This window comes from Fusarium oxysporum, chromosome XI (assembly GCF_013085055.1).
Source record: "Fusarium oxysporum Fo47 chromosome XI, complete sequence".
NCBI lineage: Eukaryota > Fungi > Ascomycota > Sordariomycetes > Hypocreales > Nectriaceae > Fusarium > Fusarium oxysporum.
Window position 1 is genome coordinate 810,934 of NC_072850.1, and position 19,906 is coordinate 830,839.

Sequence of the window (19,906 nt, forward strand, 5' to 3'; positions counted from 1 at the left end):
TATCAATTTAGAAGGGGGAAGGCTGACCTAAGTTTGATTGATAGAAAAGACAATCTACGCTTGGTCTAAATGCGCTAGAGAATGCTTAGAAAGTTGTGTAGATGAGCCGACCCCAACTCGGGACTAATAACTCACGCTTTGTGAACGCTTTGTGAACGCTTTGTGAAGGGAGAACAGCCGACTGTCACTCATAGCACCCATTCCAGCCTGCAACAGCCCGCTTGTAGGAAGAACGACCTGTATCCGACACTGCGCCTCTGTGTGCACGCCGCCCGGAGTCGCAGTTGGTTTGTGGACAACACCGCCTACAGGACCGACGGCATTTGTATATTTGTCGGAAACCGGACTACTGAGCGCTAGCTAATTCACTAAACTTTTAGTAGATTGCATTAGTTTATGTGGCCAAACTCAGGTAGACAACTCGCAATCCTACGTAAGATGGATTTGGCGTAGGTACTTGTTTGTTCACTCTTAACATTAACAACATTGGTGAATTGCAACGTAAAGAAAATCACATACTAAGTCAAAGTTAATCCTAAATAAATCTTTGTGAATCGTCTTACAGCTCGCTAATACAAATGACAAATAAGCACAATAATGAGACAGCGGTGAGTCTCGAGCCATATGCACGTCTTCCAATGCTCGGTGCTAGCGTTTTTGAAGTGCAGGGTAGGCGCTTAAGAGTTCGGAAAAGCTCCCACTAGGGGCAAGACCTACTCAAGAGGCCGTTGTTTTCCGGCCGCAAAGATAAATATAAACTGTGAACACTATCGTTGAGATTCGTTGGGCGACAAATCATCAGTTTCCGGCAGGACAAAGACGATGATCGACCGGAATTTGGGTTTCCACCAATGAGATATTACGGATGCATGGATAACCCCGCGTTGAGTTGATGGCTTTTCCGACTTGGCAACGAGAAACTTGCATACGATCGCAGGTTTGGGGGTTGAAATGCCGATTTGAGATTGACTTTAAACTTCGATAAGCTTAGAGTTGTCGGTAAAGATGCAATGATGTCCCGAGACATTGGAGTGAGGACTATCATAAGGTGTCAAGGGTATAAATATGTGTACAGCCATGATAATCTCCGTTTAGTGGAATTCGCCTTGCGACCCACGATTTAAACACCGTTGAAACCTTCCGATAACTTGGCCATGCGCTCCTTGCAAATTATTTCGGTGCTTGGGGCACTGTTTCTCACCACTGTTCAAGCCGTGACTCTCCCAGCTGGAGTACCCCGCGATATTTCAGAGTTCAGAGATAAACATCCCTACGCTCCACCCAAGCATGAACACCGCAGAATCATCCGGATTCGGGCATCCACAAATAACGCAGATGATGTGTCGGATGAGTTCAGGAGGGGTGTACGCAAAGCAAATGGCGGAGGAACCTTGCATCTAGCCAAGGGAAAGACATATGTCATAGGTAAAGCTCTTGACTTGACTGGACTGGAAGACATTCACATTAACCTAGAGGGTGAGATACGAGTAAGTTGTTGTGATACAACGTGAAAGTATATAGACATCTGACAGCCTTAGTTCACTGATGACGTTGAGTACTGGCAAGAGAATGCCTGGTACCATCCATTTCAGAAGTCGATCATGTTCTGGAAGTGGGGAGGAAAGGACATTAAAATCTACGGCAATGGTGTCATTGAAGGCCAAGGGTATGTCAAACCCTATACCTTTATGCGGACAAAGCTAATGATGGTAGGCAACGGTGGTGGAATGAGTTCGAGTCTGGAACTGGTTCGTAAGTGTATCTCAATTCAAACAAACCATGCAGACCAACTAACCGATTCGCAGTATTCTAAACCCTGACAACAAATACTATCGCCCCATTCTGTTCTACGCCGAAAACACCACCAACTTGGATGTTTCCGGAATTCATTTGAAGGACTCACCCTGCTGGAATAACTTCATCGTCAGCTCCAACAACGTCAAGTACACAGACGTTGTCGCAACCGCACTGTCCAACAACGGCAGTATCATTCCCAAGAATACTGATTTCATGAACACCATGAATACCTCAGCTGTGCGAATTGAGAGAACCTGGGTCAACATTGACGACGACTGCTTCTCGCCGAAGCCGAATAGCTCCGACCTTTACGTAAATACCATGTATTGCAATGGCACTCACGGCCAGGTTTGTGTCATTAACCATGATCGACAGTGCAAAGCTAATACGGTGTAGTCCATGGGATCGCTTGGTCAGTACAAAGGCGAGGTCTCTAATGTCTACGACGTGCACATTGAGAATGTTTGGATGATGAACGGAGATGTAAGTTCCAAACTCTTCTATGGTGATAATATCTAATTGTTGCAGTACTCGGCAGCTCGTATCAAAGTTTGGGCTGGTGAGGAAACCGGCACAGGGTTCGTCAACAACGTAACCTTCAAGTAAGTCTCCCCAAGGATGTCACGAACGACCTTTGCTCAACGGATATTAGAAACTTCTGGGTCGCTAGAATGGACTACGGCATCTTCCTCGACTCATGCTACTTCAATATCTCAGCCGAAGAATGCAATGCTCACCCGTCAGGCATGCAAATAACCAACATACACTTTGAGAACTTTACTGGGTACACATCTGGTGTTTATGGCAATGCTGTAGCTAGGCTGTCATGCTCAGCTGCTGAAGATGCTATTTGTGCAAACATCACGGTCAAAGACTTCAATGTCAAGACTCCTTGTGGCGGAGACCCTGTCATTATCTGTGATGGGATGCACGGGGATATTGGCGTTGATTGCGTGCCGTATGATAGTGACGAGGCGAAAGCGGCGTTGAACGCAAAGTGCAAGACTCCCATGGCGGCGATTGACACGGATCCTTGGGGCAGTGGACTTATTGAGAAGATGAAGGGCGCTTTCCATCCACAGTAGATATCACAGTCAAGGAAAGTTTGCAATGGGAGATGAGAATGCGCAACAGCTAGATAGATCTCAATTGATAGACACTAAATCCTACTCACTGTCAAACAGTAAACTCGTGATAACCCGATCCAACAGTCTTCGTTTTCTGCGTACCCGGCAACGTAACCTTGGCCTTCGTGTTCGGCGGAATCCTAACCTTGAGGTGAAACTTCCCATTCGTCACAGTCCAATCCGTGGAGATGGTTCCATACTGACTAACATACGTTGCACTTGCATGAGAAAGGTTACCTCCTGGAATAGGCGCAATAGCGACAGTCTTGTACCCAGGCTCCAAAGGTGCGATTCCTCCAATGACTTGATGCATCCAATTGGCGACAGATCCAAAAGAGTAATGGTTGAAGCTGGTCATCTCACCGGGATTGACGGTGCCATTGGGCAGCATACTATCCCATCGCTCCCAGGTTGTTGTACCGCCCATTACGACTTGATATAGCCACGATGGAACCTTCTCTTGGAGAAGCATGCGGTAGAAGACATCTGTGGCATTGATACCGGTGAGTGCAAATCCAAGGGGTGAAGTACCTGCGAAGCCAGTACCGACAAGATAGTCATTGTTCTTGATGATATCTCGCAGGGTGTCAGCAGCCGCCTTCTTCTGCTTGTCGTCCTTGAGAAGGTCAAAAGCTAGGGACAGAGCATAGGCGGTCTGGGTTCGGTTGGCCAACTTGCCACCTGGTGCCCAAGAACTCTGGAACTCTCGTTTGAGATCAGAGCGTTGAGTCTGGTACTTCTTGGCCAGTTTGGAGTCGCCAAGGGCCCCAATGATCTGAGATAATGTCTCGGTCATCTTGATCAAGTACGCATCCGAGACCAAGATCTTGTGCGTCGTCGCAGCCCCGGGGTCGTCGGAGGGTGCAAGAGGGTCAAGCCAGTCTCCAAACTGAAAGCTACTGCGGTTCCAAAGACCAACATCGTTTCGCGGAATACCAGTATCGATCCAATTCTGGGCTTGTGGGAGGTGTTCTTGGAGTAGCTTCTTATCACCAAAAGCCTGGTAAATGTTCCATGGGTTGGCGACAACCACGTCTCCCCACACTGATGCTGGCTTGGGAGGTCTGTCCAGAAACCAAGGGATAGAAGGGACGTAAAATGGGGGAACCATCTCGTTCTGGGACATTTCGGACCAGATGTCCTTGTGCCAGCCCTTCCAGAAAGCCGATGTGTCGTACAGGTAGTTCGATGTAGGGCAGAAGGCGTGTGCGTCACCGGTCCAGCCAAGACGCTCATCTCGCTGGGGGCAGTCTGTAGGAATGCTCAGGAAGTTACCCTTCATAGACCAGCGGACATTGGAGTGGAATTTGTTAAGAAGAGGGTTGGAACAGTTGAAGTAACCAGTCTCTTCCAGATCTGTATGAACAACGATGGCCTTGACACTATTCCCATCCAAGGGAGTCTCTTTAGGCCAGCCATCAAGTTCAGCGTAACGAAAACCGTGGAATGTGAACTTGGGCTCCCACTGAATAGGTCCCTTACCACTGAGAGTAAGGTAGTCCTCAGCCTTGGCTAGTCGAAGAGGTCGAATAGCCAATTCACCATCCTCCAGAACCTCGGCGTGTCGCAGTCGGATAGTGGTATTCTTGGGACCATCGACGTTCAATTGAAGCCAACCAACGAGATTCTGTCCAAAGTCGACAAGCTGTTTGCCAGAGGTGGATTTGAAGAAGCGCTGCGGCTTGACCTCCTCAACGCGTCGGACAGGCGGCTGTTCAGCAGGAACAAGTTCGCCGTCCACAGCCGGAAGAAGACGAGTGTCGGACCAAGAAGAACTCTTGAACCCAGGTTTCGACCATCCTTTGATGTCAGCTTCAAGAGTTGCGTTGTAGCGGTCTCCATCGTAGATCTCGCCCGCGGTAGCAGGGCCAAAGCCTGACTTCCAGGTGGTGTCAGTGACAATCTTAACTGTCTTTCCACTCTTGGATTTCACATGAAGCTGCGCCAGAAGACCAGTAAAGTTGCCGTAGATGTTTCGTTGACCGCCTGCGAATCCCATTCGTCCAGCATACCAGCCTTCACCGACAAGTGCACCTATCGCATTTGAACCTGGGGTGAGGAGCTTGGTCACATCATAAGTGTCGTAGACATGGCGATGGTGGAAGGACTGCCAGCCCGGAGCCAAGACACGGTCGCCGACCCGCTTCCCATTGATTTCCGCCTCGTAAATGCCCAGGGCGGTGATGTAAAGCCTAGCCGAGGCAATATCATCAGGAAGCTTGAAGTCCTTGCGGAAGTAGACAGGACGTTTGGCCGCATTGATGTCGACCTTGATAGTCGAGGCGATGGGCTTCACATTCTCCCAGCTCTTCTTGAAGAGTCCTGTCTCGACAGAGACCCAATCTGACCAGGGCGTCGAGGGCTGCTTTGACCGTCCATGAGCACGGACTCTGACGGAGACAGGTTGGGCTTCTTCGAGTGGAGTATCGGGCCAGGGCTGGTAAAGAGAGTCGGAGGACTTGGAGGAGAAAGATTTGGGTTTGTCGCTGACGCTGCGAGAGACTTGGATGTCGTAAGAGCTCTGCTCCCAGTCAGGAGCATCACCGTCGAATCTCCATGAGATTCTTGGTGCCGTCTCTGCGATGCCCAGAGGTGAGCTGTAATGCTCAAAAGAGACCCGAGAGATTGACAGAGCCATCTCTGCTGAGCTTGCTTGGCAATAAGACTGACATTAAGGCTGCTTGATCCCTCATTTTATAAACGTGTACAAGCATACACTAATCCTATTCCACGGTACAAAATTCGGACCTTCACAAGGACCGAGGTCTACTTTCACTATTGATCATCATCGAAAATACCGTCCTCAGCCTTCTCGCTGATTGATACCCCGAGAGTGTTCGATCATCTTGACCGAGTGTTACATTGCGGGGAAGAATAAAATGAACTGGCTGGGGTAAAACGCGGGGAAATAAAGATGGACATCTCATGACAGGTCAGGGTTTGTCATCGCTGTAACATAACCCGTCGATCTGGAAACATATGCCGTCATCCACACATGGTTGCTATCGTAGCAACAATACCCCGAAGTGTTTAACGTCCAGGACGTGGTTATTAAGATAACAATTCATCATAATTAAGAAAAGATAATTGCCTTCAGTGTCGGGTCAAATCTCCTGACCTTTCAGTCAATTTACGCGTTCTTTATTACGATACATGTCATTGAGTGACGGTGGATGGTTATGCATACAGGCCTTTTCCAAATCGGGACTAAATACTCCGCTGCTCAAATAGAGTTCTGTTTATCCTCGGATTTTCCGAGAAACAGCATCGGAAATCCCGCGTTTTATTCATGGTCTCGTCAACAACTCCACATGATTCACTAAACACCGACCTTTGTAATCAAGGTTTAGAAACGGCCCGGAACTTTTGATTGCCTGAGGATGCAATATTGCAAGTAGGCCCATATAAGGTTAGATTGACAAAAAGGTCTTGAAATCCCTGCAAAGTATATCAGGTGGCGCGCAATATCAAAGGTTACCACGTCTCTAAACTTTTGGGCACCAAAGTATCTATGACCTTTATCTTATCAAGAACTAAAGTATGGATATTTCCCAAAATGAAAAGCTTCCCTGATGTTGCAAAATGCTTCCTTCTACCTAAGATAACCCGTGCCTATTGAAGCAAGATCGTGAGCCGAGAGAAACGAGGCCGTACCAAAGATATCCATATAATTCTACAATTACAAGTGAAAGATGGCTTCTTCGTCCCCTTTGCGTCTACGGTATTACTATTTGCTATGCTGATACAAACGGCCACTCTAACGAAGTAGTGATTCTGTGAAGATCAAGTGCCTAGAAGGCCATAGCAAGAGAAGGCCCGAGGAACAGGATTCGCTGATATCTTCCACAGATGCCGTTTCCGACAGTCCACTATGCCAGTCTGCTCCTCGAATGCAGTAAGTCTGCGTATACACAGCTCAAAGTTGAGCCTCATCTCTTTCAACATCGGGTTGTTTCTATCCTCCATCAACCTGCCCTCATCATCTTTCACGAAAGAAAGGTAGTCCATTGGCAAGAGCCAGAATCCAGTGGCAATCTCTGTTCCCTTTGCCCTGAGATCATCGATAAACAACCCAGCTACACATTGCCATTTCTTGACTCTGTTTGGGAGGCACTGGTGCAATGTGTCTCTATGGCTGAACATGCAGCCATAGCTGACTTCGTGCGAGAGCGTGATTTTCTTTCTAGCCAGCAGACGGAACCAGAAGCAAGCACTGAGTCTCATACCCTCTATAGGTAGGTATTGAGGTGTATTGATTCTGGTCCTTGCATCCTCGAATTCGGGTAGGTAGAGACGAATGGGTACCAATGGCCAGGCTAACCCACGAAGGTTGACACATCGCGGATCCAGACATCCTGGTATGGTATCCTGAAAGCTGACGTTCCGCAGTCTTTTGAGGCCGTCTTTCCATAACTGACCCTCTATCGCATCTTTTGGAAACGAGTCGTACCGACATTCCAAACCGTTATAACCAAAGAAATTCACCTTCAGGTCAGGGGCTAAGTTGACAAGGCCAACGTGCAAACGGTCCAGGGCCCAAACACAATGAGCAAAGCGGCCGGACCCTTCTGTGAGTCCCATGCATATGGTGTCCGATTCGGGACGAATGTAAAGCGTTCCCTTTTCGTACCGCCCCGGTTTCATATAAGTACACGGAATGTGCACTCGGTAGTATCTTTTTCCAGCCCAGCGCGACTCCGCGTTGCCGTGGAAGAACTTAATTATGGCTGCTATGTCGTCAACCATAACGCCATATTCCTTCGTCGACTCCGGATTGACTTTGGTCTCTTGTCCGTTGGTCAGTCTGGGAGTAGTTGGGAGTTAGGTACGTTGAAAAGTTCCTTGTCGAAAGGCCTGCCGTGGAGCAACCTCATAGTCTGTGCTGCATTGCTGCTTATTCGTCAGCATCATAGCACATTTGACATGGACATGGACAAACCCTTACTCGCAATCCTCACCCAGGTTTTAAACATGTATGTTGAGAACTCTGTCTTTGATGAGGGCTTCTTTCCAGATCATGTCCTGAATCTCGATAGGGAGTTGAGTGAATTGAGGGACAGTTGCCCTTTCGTTGCTCTCAGGAGTGAGAAGATGAAGGTTGAGTCCAGACATGTTGGTGTTGGGAAGTTTTGTCAATGATGAGATGAAAAAGAGAAAGACAATAAACAAATGGAGTTCGATCCTTGTGCAACTTGTGTCTCTGCTTGCTTTTATAGTCTTGCTCTGCGAAGAATACTCGCGCACTAAAGTCAAACGAAACGAAGAAGCTTGGCATGTCAAACTTTGAGTTTTGCGTGTGAGTTCTGATACTTCAAATGCTAAAGGGAATCTTTGAAGTATAAGTTGGGCATGGCTGTTCAGAGCTATACTATTTGATTATACATAAAGCTTCGCGGATGATGCCTTGAGTGGTATGCAGACAGGAAAATAACACTGAAAGGATATTAGAGGTAGGAAGGAAACCAACTTCTGTGAGAGTATCCATCCGGAAGTCTTCTTCACTGGTAACCAAACATCCGTGCTATAGCATATAGATAAATTCTACTTAGCTCTGCACTATAATTACCAGTAAGGTGAATAAAGGAAGAGTTTTCTCAGCAGGTTGGTAAGTCACATGACACGAAGTCTGCTGTAAGTAGATATTGGTTGTGAACATCGCAGAAGGAACATAGTTTCTGTTCGTGTGACTCCTCGTGAGTCCTTTCTTCATCTAAGATTACTTAGATTAAAGGGACAACGGGTTCTTATATAGCAGGAATTGGATATTCTTGTTCCCTGCAAATATATACAGTGATCACTGATCTAACTCACATATGTCCGGTTCAATCTTTAGACCTGGTACTGCTACGAGGATACAGTAATATCAGCACCATTCTATATACCTTTTTACATCTACGCCTGTGTTATGTCTTCGGCCATCCCTCTTTTGCTGTATTTTGTGTCCAACTGATTCAAGAAGCAGCTAGATCGTTCTAAGCGAGAAGAGACTTTCGAAACCGAACTAAACTGTGGAGATTTCGGTATAGCTTCTGATTGGCTCCTCAGGGCTGTAAAGAAATATGTCTTGCAATCAAATAAAGTTGCTCATACTTTAACTTTTTGTGGCGATCCGTCGAATGAGCTGCTGACTCACCTTGCGGACTTCAGAGACCCGAACCTTCAGGACATTATTAGGCTTTTATCAAGGGAAATGGAGACAATGGGGGCGAACTTGACCAAAAGTCCCAGTGTGTTACATAAAACATCTAGAGCTGGAAGCAGAACATCATACACGCTCATGTCGTGTATATGAGGTTTGCATCCCTCTGCGTGCACCATGGATCATTTGAATGGGCTGCAATCCTATTATTGTCGTCGGACTTTTGTCGGGATGTCGACGTTAACAGGCAAGGTCGTGACTTTAAGCTTATTACGAAAGTATGTTGCAGTTAAAGACCTGTGGCAGAGACCTTAACGTTACCGCACGAAGGTTAATTGGCTAGTCGGCCCAAAGGAGACTGACTTTACACGTGTCACTCTGGAATTTTGACTCAATTACCAAAGTTCAGAACCTCTTGAAATAAGAGCCGGTGGGTACCTACACTGTTAACCTTGATAGACTTGATCTTTGAGGTGTTAGAGGATCATGCGTTCCAAATGTCCAAGTTCTTGTAAGCAAATTGTGTGATGATGCTCTTCACTAAAGCTTGGGACAGCCCTAATCAGGAATCAAGCAGATTCAAGTGATCTAATATTAGAACGCCATTGAGCTGCCTCTAATTGAGATATTCTGGGGCGCGGAAAAGACTTCTATTCTACTATAGCCCCTGTCTTGCAGGTATCCAAATCACGCGGTATTAAACTCATGTTCTTTGTTTGTAGGTGGCCTCGCCCATCGCGGTATTGCCGATCTTGCTGTAACTCAAAATGTGGTCTTGTCGCATGATATCACCATTTAGGACCTGGCGCATGTTTACTCGCAGGCAGTAACACGAACCATCTCCAATCCTTCCAATCCTCAGTCTCAATATCTCACTGGAAGTCGTTCGGTTAGCATTATGAGAGTCATTTTGTCGGTCACCAACATGTATACTCCATGCAACTTTAATTGCTTCAGCTGTAGGGCTCGATTGGAAGTGACTCCAGAGAGACTTGCGCGTGGCGGCATGCTCAGAGACTTCATGGTAAACGTAAATATAAAGAATCCGCACAAACACAAAATCAGTCACAATGTGAGCACAAATCTTGAGCGAAAGGTAGTATCGCTATTAGGCTTCCGGACCTTTCTATAAGTTCAACATATCCCCTTTCTTTCTTTGGAATGATCTTTCTCCTTCTCTCTTCCTACAGAAGTATTTGTTTACCTTCTACCTGAGGTTATCTGATTACACTATCAACAGCCCTCGATGAGTATGGGCTAGACTCTCATCACATACTGGAATTGATCTAAGTGACGAAGGATCATTTCCATTTACAAAACTCCACCCAAGAACACCACCACTCCCGACCACCTATAAGCTAATGAAGCGACCTGCTGGCGACCATGACAACTCTCTTGAGGACATTAGGAATGATTCAGAGAAGCGACCGAGAATGGAACAAGATCAGATCGGGAGGCATCAGGCTTATCCTTTTAGGCCTGAACACAGGCCGTTCGTTCTTCCAGATGACAATGGAGTGGCCGGGCCCAGCCCTCTTACTACGCCTGTCCAACACTGTGATCTCTACAATAATCCAGATGACGCCGCTCATGGGATGGATGTACCGATGTCCAAGATGATCAATAACCTTTGCAACCATCTTCCACTCTCTCCTGCAACATCCCGTTCTTCAACCCCTGTTAGCGAGGATGTCTTCTCAATCACTCATTCCAATCTTGACTCTCCGCCTCGGAGCCCTGTTACAGACCCCGGCGAGGATTATCTGTCAAGTAGGCTGCGAAACTCCTTTGCAGACTGTACTTTGCAAAGCCCTCGCCCAATATCCTCTCAAACTTGCTCAGAGTCTCCTCCCTGCTTGCTTTCACCAGAGTACTATCAGGACCCTCCCTTTTTTAAGCCCACCCTTACCTCTGTCTTCGCAGACAAGAGCACCTTCCTCTCTCATATGGACATACGGTTCGCTAGCATGCCTTCTGAGATTGAGCCGAGAGACGCTCCTGTCTGCTTTGAACAGCAGCGCCTGGCAATGGAGAACTCTTTTCTTCCCGACCCACAGGAACGGGCTCTGTCTTGGATCATGTCGCACTACACCACTGCCATGTCATCCCATGGGCCCCTCGAAAGATTTCCAGGCTATTATACGGAGGAAGATTATCCTGAGATTGAAATTACCTGGGAAGACACTTCTAGCAGCTATGTAGACTGTGATCCCATTCTGCCTGAGGTTGGCATCAAGAAATCTTCGAAAAGCCAGACAATGTACACATCTATGGAGATTGATCCTTACGGCTTTGGTATGAGCAGTTTCAATATTGCCAGATTGCCAGAGTGGGTTCGCGCCAGGATCATGTCTTTCTGTACTGAGCCAAAAGACCTCATTACCCTGATCAAATCATCTCCAGTCTTCCTTCAACCATTTTGTCGGAACCGTCGTGCCATCGTCAGCCAAGTCATCAAGGGCATGAGGTTTCGCTTCGGCGATGATATGCCTCACAGCTGTCTTATGGCAGCACGGCTCCGTAATATGGAATCAAAGGGTGCTGAGGGCAGTCCTGAGGATCTCAAGGCCACTGCCAAAAGAACCATCAAGTCAATTTTAAGGCTCCCTCCAAAGGGGGCTCTGCTCCATCCCTTGTACAGTCTTCGGCTCCTTATGTTTATCTCTGACACCCTTGATAAAGCTGAAATTGTGATGACAAGCTATGCGCATCAAGCATGGACAAATAAAACTGGGGTCAAGAAGCTGGGACCGTCTCATACCGCTGGAGATCTCGTGCTCTCTCAGACTGAGAAAAAAAGGTTCATAGATGCTATCTGCCTCTACCATGCTTATTGCATAGCTTTCTTCTCTGAAAATGCGATTTCATCTTATGATGACACCACGCTACGGCAGAGCTTCCTTGAAGATGATGGCGTACCGGGTGAAATCATCAAGCGGTTCTACAGCATCACACTCTACCTATACCACTTCTATCATTATTGGATAAGTATTGCTATAATGAAAAGGCACTATGACCTTTCTGCAAAGGGCGAGGACCCCAGCCTTTTTCTTCCTTCGAAAAAGCACATCGGCCAACTTGTCAACCATTTTGTCTGTAGCGGGCCAAATGTTTTCCGAATGCTGCAAGACATGGGGGCTCCAGGACGGTATGACTTTATTCTAAAATTGCTTGATCGCTGCGAGACAGATGCAGAATATCTCCAGAAAATCACGTCCTCGCAGAGCAGAGGAGACAAGCAAGTCTGGGCATATCGCGAGATGGCGGACCTTAATCAGCAAGCGGTACGAACGGCACAGCATTTCTGGGATCCAGTTCTTGTCGGGAGTATAAAATGACGTGCCATCGCTAGCCCGCGACTGAGCTATAGTTGCGAAGCAAGCCTGACGCCTAGCCTTGCTCAACACTTTTTCTTCACTACCTCGGTATAGACTTTAAACAAGCTATGCTGTTTTTCATCTGAAAATTAGAAAACTAATAAATAATAATACATGTTTCTGGAATTAATTATTACCAGACTGCCATAAACATTGATCATTACGACAAGGGCTGAGGCCCAGAGAGCACTCAGCTTACCTTCGACTCGACAATTACAGCAGCGTAGATATGTTCATTTTTAAAACATCAAAGATTAGGTTAGAGGCTGACGGCCTGTGCTGCTTTTTCTAGTTTGCATCTCCATGTTAGCATCTATAATGGCATCTCTAATCCGAGTCCGAACTATTACTTGAATCGTACTTCCCAGTTCCCTTCTTAAACTTCGGCTCCGGCATATAAAGATGCGTCAGATTATGCGTCTCTCCTCTCTCCATTCCACGACACGTATTTCCTGCATCAAAGCACTTCTGACACGTATCCCAATCTCCATTATTGCAAATACCACAATAGTAGAACCCTCCCTTGATCAAGAGGTTGCACACGTCGCAGTAATACTTGGGATACACCTTGACCAAGTTATGCTTGCCCTTGCCTTTACAGACCTCTCCTTGGGCAAGACAATCACGGCAGATATCGTAGTCACCACCGTCGCACTTCTTGCAGTGTGCGTAGGGACCGCTTATGACCTGATCGCAGATGTTGCATTCGAGGTCGACTTCCCATGCTGGAAAGTGGGCAAAGTCGGAGAAATCTTCTGCCGTGCGGCCATGCTTCTTGGCTTTGCGTTTATCTGGGAACACGTTAGTATCCTTTCAGAAAGGTATCGTATTTTATGTCCATCTTACCAATTCGTTCTTTGACAAAATATCCGGCTGCACCACCTGCAGCAAAACCTCCAGCTGCGGCCAGGAAGCTCGATGACTTCTTCTCTTTCTCTGGAAGACTTGGTCGGGAGTCTTGCGGATTGGCGTACTGTGGCTGACCCGGATGGATCATCTGTCCACCATGGCTTCTGTTATTCGAGTTTAGACTTCCTGGAAAGGCTGGCATGCCTTGAAGTGGCGGGAGGTCAGATGGAGCTTGCCAAGAGCTTCTGCCAGAAGTTTCGACGTAATACCATTGCTGTGACTGTTCAGACCAATATGGCACCCATCTAGGAGGCGTAGGGCATGGATGGCCATGACCAGCAGTACCAGGTGCCACTATCGTTGGAGGCGATTGGATCGAATGATTGTTTGGGGCTGCAGGAGCGCCGTAAGGGGCGTGTGCTGACGCGAACGATTGCACAGGCTGTCCTGGAGGTGCCGGTGATGACGGCCATTGTTGATGCTGAGGCTGCTGAGGAGGCTGGTAAATATTGTAAGCTGGTGGCTGTGGACTTTGAGTTTGATGCTGGGCGTAATGTTGGTCTGGGTATGACTGCTGCGACTGTCCGTGGTATGACTGATACCCGGAATTCTGTTGGTTCTGTCCAGGGTAGGGAGGTTGTCCATGTCCTTGCTGCGGGTTCTGGTATTGATTGTTGTAGGACTGATAGCTCTGTTCAGTGCTTTGAGGCGCTGGCGAGGGCGCTATCATACACTGGTCAGTGGATCCGATTGAAAGTCAAATATCAGAGCGCTTCACCTCCTTGTTGCTGCCCAAGGCGTTCACTCAGATTGAGCCCTTCAAATTCCTTCTTGAACTTATTCAAGAACGACATACTGTCAATGTTCTTGTCGTTGAAATGAGAATAAACAGGGAAAATGGATGAGACGTCGCGACGGAAATTTTTAAGATAAAGATCCCTGCAAAATCAATGTCTGCGCTCGAGGATCAATCAACGTAAGCGAGGGCTTATCTCGAAGGAATGGTTCTGAAACGTGAGACTTTATATTTCAAGGCTCCAATCCGTCATCGGAGGATTTAACTAACCATTACCAAGGCTTGGAGCTCGTCCCTTTGCTTGGCAGGATCAGATTGCTTGTCGGTTGACGATCCTACGCTAATCAGCCTAAGCGTTGGAGCAGTGGGGAGCTAGCCAGCCTTAGAGGGGACTGATCATTGGACATCTGTATGCGATTGCCCTAGAGATTGGTGCTTTTAAAGAAGATGATATCATCATTCTGCAGAGAACTTCTCAGCTGAAACTGGCACGGTATTTGCATCCAATACTAGCTGGCGATTGACATGCTGATCTATTTTGAGAGGCCTCCTTGACGTTCGTGGGAGGAAGCGGGGATTTTACTCAGCCCTGTGAGGCTGTGCTTAAGCTTCCTGTATGATCCTTGACCAAGACTGAAGGATTTGAGCACTGCTGACTTGATGACCGTGAGATCTAGAGGTACAGTAACTGGGTATTCGCGATATGTACAGACTTAGGATAAACACGCTGTTTTAGGCCGGCAAGAGATCTGTCAGCCCAGATTGTAAGAAGAATGAGTATATAAGATATATCTGCCAAGAGCTCACTGATTGCCAGCATCAATCAGACTCTAAGGTATTAAGCTAGTTCGTGCTCTTTGCGCTTGGATCTCCATTGGTTCTCATACAAATTACTGTTCTGATAGGCCAGTCTCCGCCTCCCACCACGCAAGAACCTGCACTGCAGACACTGTCTTTGGATGTTCAGGGCCAAGTGATTCTCTGTAACCATCCACGCAAGCTTGTTGTAGCGACAGAGCTTCTGCGCGATGTCCCATGTCCTTCATGATACTAGCCCCAAGGGCCAATGCGCCTATTGTTCCAGGGTGATCTTTCCCTAACACCTTCGTCTTCTCAGCTAAGGCTTGTTTTTGGAGCTCATGGGCCTCATCAAGTCGCCCTCGTTTCCAGTATATCCAAGCTAGGTTGTTCATCCTCACCAGGGTATCTGGGTCGTCTAGACCCATCTCTATCCTTGATGCTTCTAGCAACTCTATGGCCATCTTTTCTGCCTTCTCGTAATGGCCTTGCCTTGAATATAGGGATACCAGATTATTTGTCAAGCTTAGGATCTCTGGAGATCTGTCTCCCAGGGTGCTCTTTCTGATTGTTATTAACCTAACGAGAAGTTCTTCGGCCTCATCATATCGACGCTGACGGAGATACGTGATTGCCAGATTATTCATCGACACAAGCGTCTCTGGGTGCTCCTCTCCTAGGTTTCTCTTTTCAATGTCCACGATCTGCAAGAGAGCATTTTCCGCTTCTTTAAACCTTCCTTGTCGTCTGTAGGCCGAAGCTAGTCCCCATAGGGAGACCCGCATGGTATAATGTTCCCCCCCCCCCCCCCAGACTCGGCAGGCATATGTCTATAACCTTATTGCATATCTTTTCTGCTGTTTTATACTGACCAAACCAGATGAAATATCTTGCTAAGTGGTTGAGCAAGTTTCCCCATAACTCCAAGTCTTTCTCTTCTGGTTTTTCCCTAATCACAAGGTCTAGGTGAGGTAGTAGTATCTGGCATGTAGACCTGTATTTAAAGTCATTAGCATCGAAATTGCGACACATTGAGATCAAGAACAGTCGCTTCAACTTTGGCAAAGTGTCCGAAGACGAGATCCAGGCTCTGGTGCATGTCTGCACGGTAGCGTGTAACTCAAAGACGTCGCGAACTGCCGTTACGGAGACAAGGGAATAGCTGCGAAGCACGTCTAGATCATCTTCAAAATCATCAACCTTGTCTTTCGAATCCGCAGGCTCGCCGTTGTAGTAATGAAGTGCAAACTCTGGGATTCCCTTGTGATCAAAAAGGCTCATGAATGATAAAAGATTGGCTGCCGACGGCCTTTCGTGACGGATCTTCTCGAATGTAACTTGCCAAGTGGTAATCACAGAGTTGGAAACAGTCTCGTCTCTGCGAAGATCACCAAGATCCACTTCAAGCAGGCTGTTTTTCTTCTGATCGCTTTCTTGGAATGCTTCCAAGTAGCTTTCAACAGATTCACGGGGTGAGCGTCGGTTGATGTAGGCTGCGGCTTGGGTGATAGCGAGGGGGATGTAATCCAAAGCCTGAAGGAGCTCAACAGCAGCGTCATGCTCGAATTCACCTGTGAGTTTGTTTGTGATAAGATGAAGGCCTTGAGCCTCGTCCATGGTAGACACTTGGAAGATGTTCTTGTGACTGCCAATCAGCCTTTCCGCAACATCGAGGCTGCGAGACGTGACCAGGATGGTGCCATTGTAGCGCTTGGGTAGGAACGATGCCAACGACCGCTCGTCTGTGCCTTTGGGATAGAAGAGATTAATGTCATCGGCATTGTCGAGAATCATCAGCCAAGGACCAGATTCATCGTTCTGTAGCCAGTCGCGAACAAGAGCAAGGATGTCCGTGCTTGGCTCGTCTCGCTTGGGTAGTTTCATCCTCTCTGCTATAGTGCGGTAGGCTTCTTCGAATCTCGGTTTTGAACTTGCATGGACCCAGAATATATTGACATCAGAAGCCTCGTCGTTGATAGAATAGGCAAAATTAATTGCAACTTGTGATTTACTGCGTTGTGTCAGCGGACAGTATCGTGAGAGCAACGGAGATACATACCCAAACCCTCCCATGCCTACAAGGGCCATGCGGCCAGTAGAGCTGCTGTACTTGTCTCTGAGCCACGCCGTCATATCTGGACGTGCCACAAAGTCGTTATCTCGATCGAAGGGGACATTGAAGCAGGGCGCACGAGCAATCCCGGTTTCTCCCTGCTGTTGAAGCGACAAACCCTCGACCCTTTGCGACATGTCGAGGAGAATTGTTCTATTGAGGTTAGTGGAGCTATTGGTCTTCGGAGTTACCGACTCACGTTTGATCGACTTGCAGACACAGCGTAATTGTCTGCTTGTAGTGCTCAAGATTTGATACGACCGTACTGATTTCCTTGCTGTCGAACGGCCACTTAAGCGCGCGTAGACCAAATCGACGCATGGCCTTCCGCGCTCTCCCAGGGTGGAGTCTATCCTGGACTTCTGCTAGTTCTGTTTCGCATGCATTCAACGAATCAACTAGCGACCGCGATGTCGCAAGCTTCGTATTCTTCGGATCATCGAGGAGTCGCTGGGCCGCTTCGAGGCATACGTTCAGGTCCTTCAGCCGATTCTGAAGTCGGGTAATGTCAGCCCTGGCATTTCCAGCAGCCGTTGAGTACTGGACGCAGAGTTTCCCGACTTTGGCGGAGAGTTCGACGATGGCGATGATGCTCGCGGCAAGCCCTACGGCCTCGGCCATTGTGAGCGATGTTTTTTTGCCAATTCTTCTCAATTTTGATGGGACTTGCCATCGCGTTTTATTAAAGAGCAGGTGAGGGGGTTTTGTTTTCAACCCTGTCTGCCCAATGAGGCTGTGGTGTCAGCTGAACCTGACGTGGCGTTTACAGACCAACAATGTTGGAAATTTGACGTCAGACTGCATTGTGCGCTGGGATGCAGATACTGCGATTTTAGTGTAAATTGATCAAGGCTCACTAGAGCATGAGCAGAAGGGAAGATACGAATCCGATATCTACAGTCATTCAAAATTCTCTATTCGTAACTGGCTCGCTATGCAAACTGTGCTGAGCTCTATCATTTGACAATCTAGTGGTCATAATCCCATGTATGTTGTTTCCGCTTTGATATTGTATCTGTGTCATCCGTGTAACGCCATGCCCAAAACGCCCTTGAAATGCAAAGTAAATATTCGTATCTCCTCAAATTTATGCAATAGACTCTGTTCTTCGAGAGCGTCGACGTCGTCGCCCTTCATGCAATGGCATAGACCGATGCTTATTCACCGCCGCCAAATCAAGAGTCGATTCAGTAGCAGCTCTCTTAACAACTTCCATAGAACCATCTTCCTCGATAGTCTGGATAGTCATCTCTCTCTTTTCATCCTCAATCAACTCAATCTTCTCTCCGACACCGAGAAGTCGCGGTGTATCGGAAATCTTGGGCTTTTCGGACAGGCCCATCCAGGCTAGAGTCTTCTCCCATATTCCCGGTGGTGGAGGACTCCACATTCCGACATCAAAGGTATAGTGTTGTTGCTCGTCGGGGAGGTTGAGCCATACGAAGGGTCTGTTGCTGTTGATCCGTCCTTCGATGACAAAATCGCCAATCTCCTCGGGGATTCGGATTGGTTCGGGAATGAGAATTGTTTGGTAGGCTGGTACGATGAGATGAAGCTGGACAGGTCGGCAGAACTGTTTTCGTCGTGCTTTTGACATCTCTCGCTTCGTGATGCGTTCTCGAGCTGCGAGCATGAACATGAAAACGGTGTCGAGCTGGTTGGTGTATCCGCAGAATCGAGGACTTAGTGGCTTCTCTTCGACGAGATGAAAGAACTTGGGATACCAATCGGTATCGGGATGGTAGAGAAAGAACCAATGATCGCGTTCCATATCGACACTAGATTGACTTAATCGTTCCCGAATCATGTCGAACACATATTGTGGAAAGTCTCGTTGAGCCGTGAGCGCCGCCTGAGCCTCAAGACTAGTTGAAATCTCGCCCAGCTTGGTCGCAATGAGGTTCAAAGCCTGAACGCCCTGATACGTCTGAATGACATTCGCGCCCATGCCCAACGTCGTAGCGACAATACTAAACTGATGAAACAATCTCGTACTATCAACTAACGACTGGCCCATGATATGCATCTGCGGAAGGATGCTCTGGGCGCCCTTGATGGTCTGCGACGCGCTAGAAAGGAAATCGTTGGCATGTTGGATAACGTCTCCGACTTTGGAGATCTTATTCGCAGCCTGTACGATCTTAATGACGGGCGCTGCAGAGGCGCAGGTGCTTGCCACTTCGAGGGCTGCTGCTTGAAATTTTCTGTCGCGGACTGCTTTGGTGAAGAATTCGTCGAGGCCCATGATGTTAGTTTCAAAAGAGTGTGTCGTTGGGTCAGAGAGAGAAGCACGTAGGATGGGTTTGGAGGAGGCCGTAGAAAAAGGCGGTAACTGAAGATGGATACGGCTTATCGATGTGGCGAATGTGATTGGTTTAGCGAGGTTTAGCGAGGCTAGTATAGCCAATTGGAGATGGACAGCTGGTGAAGTGGATAATTTGCGGCCCAACGTGAGACGCGTATCATAACAAAAAGAGTCATCGCCTTGAAATCAGGGACGAGAATTATGACGCAGATGATCACGATAGAGATAAAGAGCTAGAGCTAGAAAGACCCTCTTTGTGGATGGTCTCGGTAATGGGAGCCTGGTAGCTGGATCGTAGCAACGAGCTGAGGGAGCTAAGAATAGCTTCAGGGGGGAGCTTCAGAAGTGGGCCGCCAAGATCTGCAGAAGAAAAGCTTTGATGCACAACTCAGCAGATCATCTTATGCACGTTTGTGAAAATGCGTAATTGTTATGCCTAGCGTAGTTTGAGAATCTTGTAATTGAGATCGTGAAGAGCCACGAACGATAGGATCAAAGAACTCGAGACCTGTTGAGTGGTTAAAGATAAATAGTATTAATTACAGAATTAAAACACTATCATTAACATCAGTGAGGCTGGGAATATACAAATGACAGGCCCTCAA

At 47.5% G+C, this 19,906-nt stretch overlaps 7 protein-coding genes across 7 annotated transcripts; 2 read left to right on the forward strand and 5 right to left on the reverse strand.

The window, feature by feature from the left end:
• Positions 1-1,154: 1,154 nt before the first annotated feature.
• On the forward strand, positions 1,155-2,914 carry FOBCDRAFT_265290 (pectin lyase fold/virulence factor; the record flags this gene model as incomplete). The annotated part of the gene is made up of 7 exons (XM_031192267.3): positions 1,155-1,487; positions 1,539-1,666; positions 1,714-1,752; positions 1,806-2,145; positions 2,194-2,280; positions 2,326-2,399; positions 2,450-2,914. The coding sequence occupies 7 exons, from the start codon at positions 1,155-1,157 to the stop codon at positions 2,880-2,882; spliced, it is 1,434 nt and encodes a 477-aa protein (XP_031031113.2). The 3' UTR covers positions 2,883-2,914.
• On the reverse strand, positions 2,915-5,177 carry FOBCDRAFT_233364 (bacterial alpha-L-rhamnosidase). Its single transcript, XM_031192269.3, has one exon. It carries the CDS (start codon positions 4,921-4,923, stop codon positions 2,974-2,976), a length of 1,950 nt encoding a protein of 649 aa, XP_031031115.3. The 5' UTR covers positions 4,924-5,177; the 3' UTR covers positions 2,915-2,973.
• A 1,530-nt stretch (positions 5,178-6,707) lies between these two features.
• Positions 6,708-8,036, reverse strand: FOBCDRAFT_208188 (uncharacterized protein; the record flags this gene model as incomplete). The annotated part of the gene is made up of 3 exons (XM_054707475.1): positions 6,708-7,711; positions 7,754-7,814; positions 7,896-8,036. 3 exons carry the CDS (start codon positions 8,034-8,036, stop codon positions 6,708-6,710), a joined length of 1,206 nt encoding a protein of 401 aa, XP_054563450.1.
• A 2,388-nt stretch (positions 8,037-10,424) lies between these two features.
• FOBCDRAFT_208189 (uncharacterized protein) lies at positions 10,425-12,401 on the forward strand (the record flags this gene model as incomplete). The annotated part of the gene is made up of 1 exon (XM_031192270.2): positions 10,425-12,401. The coding sequence occupies one exon, from the start codon at positions 10,425-10,427 to the stop codon at positions 12,399-12,401; it is 1,977 nt and encodes a 658-aa protein (XP_031031116.2).
• A 306-nt stretch (positions 12,402-12,707) lies between these two features.
• On the reverse strand, positions 12,708-14,112 carry FOBCDRAFT_233367 (uncharacterized protein). The gene is made up of 2 exons (XM_059609925.1): positions 13,287-14,112; positions 12,708-13,231 (listed from the first exon to the last, which is right to left on the reverse strand). The coding sequence occupies exons 1-2, from the start codon at positions 14,017-14,019 to the stop codon at positions 12,768-12,770; spliced, it is 1,197 nt and encodes a 398-aa protein (XP_059466151.1). The 5' UTR covers positions 14,020-14,112; the 3' UTR covers positions 12,708-12,767.
• A 779-nt stretch (positions 14,113-14,891) lies between these two features.
• FOBCDRAFT_253943 (uncharacterized protein) lies at positions 14,892-17,689 on the reverse strand. The gene is made up of 4 exons (XM_059611073.1): positions 17,196-17,689; positions 16,943-17,149; positions 15,756-16,894; positions 14,892-15,697 (listed from the first exon to the last, which is right to left on the reverse strand). Exons 1-4 carry the CDS (start codon positions 17,615-17,617, stop codon positions 14,976-14,978), a joined length of 2,490 nt encoding a protein of 829 aa, XP_059466152.1. The 5' UTR covers positions 17,618-17,689; the 3' UTR covers positions 14,892-14,975.
• A 133-nt stretch (positions 17,690-17,822) lies between these two features.
• On the reverse strand, positions 17,823-19,550 carry FOBCDRAFT_233370 (uncharacterized protein). The gene has a single exon (XM_031192273.3). It carries the CDS (start codon positions 19,239-19,241, stop codon positions 18,084-18,086), a length of 1,158 nt encoding a protein of 385 aa, XP_031031119.2. The 5' UTR covers positions 19,242-19,550; the 3' UTR covers positions 17,823-18,083.
• Positions 19,551-19,906: the final 356 nt, after the last annotated feature.

What these genes read in the sequence shown, in the direction of transcription:
- FOBCDRAFT_233364 (XM_031192269.3), bottom strand. Translation starts at nt 4,923, where the DNA reads ATGGGATTCGCAGGCGGTCAACGAAACATCTACGGCAACTTTACTGGT.
- FOBCDRAFT_233367 (XM_059609925.1), bottom strand. Translation starts at nt 14,019, where the DNA reads ATGATAGCGCCCTCGCCAGCGCCTCAAAGCACTGAACAGAGCTATCAG. An exon ending in TTTTGTCAAAGAACGAATTG is followed by an intron (nt 13,232 to 13,286) that starts GTAAGATGGACA and finishes ACGTGTTCCCAG; the next exon opens with ATAAACGCAAAGCCAAGAAG.
- FOBCDRAFT_253943 (XM_059611073.1), bottom strand. Translation starts at nt 17,617, where the DNA reads ATGGCCGAGGCCGTAGGGCTTGCCGCGAGCATCATCGCCATCGTCGAA. An exon ending in TGTCTGCAAGTCGATCAAAC is followed by an intron (nt 17,150 to 17,195) that starts GTGAGTCGGTAA and finishes TAACCTCAATAG; the next exon opens with AACAATTCTCCTCGACATGT. An exon ending in GTAGGCATGGGAGGGTTTGG is followed by an intron (nt 16,895 to 16,942) that starts GTATGTATCTCC and finishes GACACAACGCAG; the next exon opens with TAAATCACAAGTTGCAATTA.
- FOBCDRAFT_233370 (XM_031192273.3), bottom strand. Translation starts at nt 19,241, where the DNA reads ATGGGCCTCGACGAATTCTTCACCAAAGCAGTCCGCGACAGAAAATTT.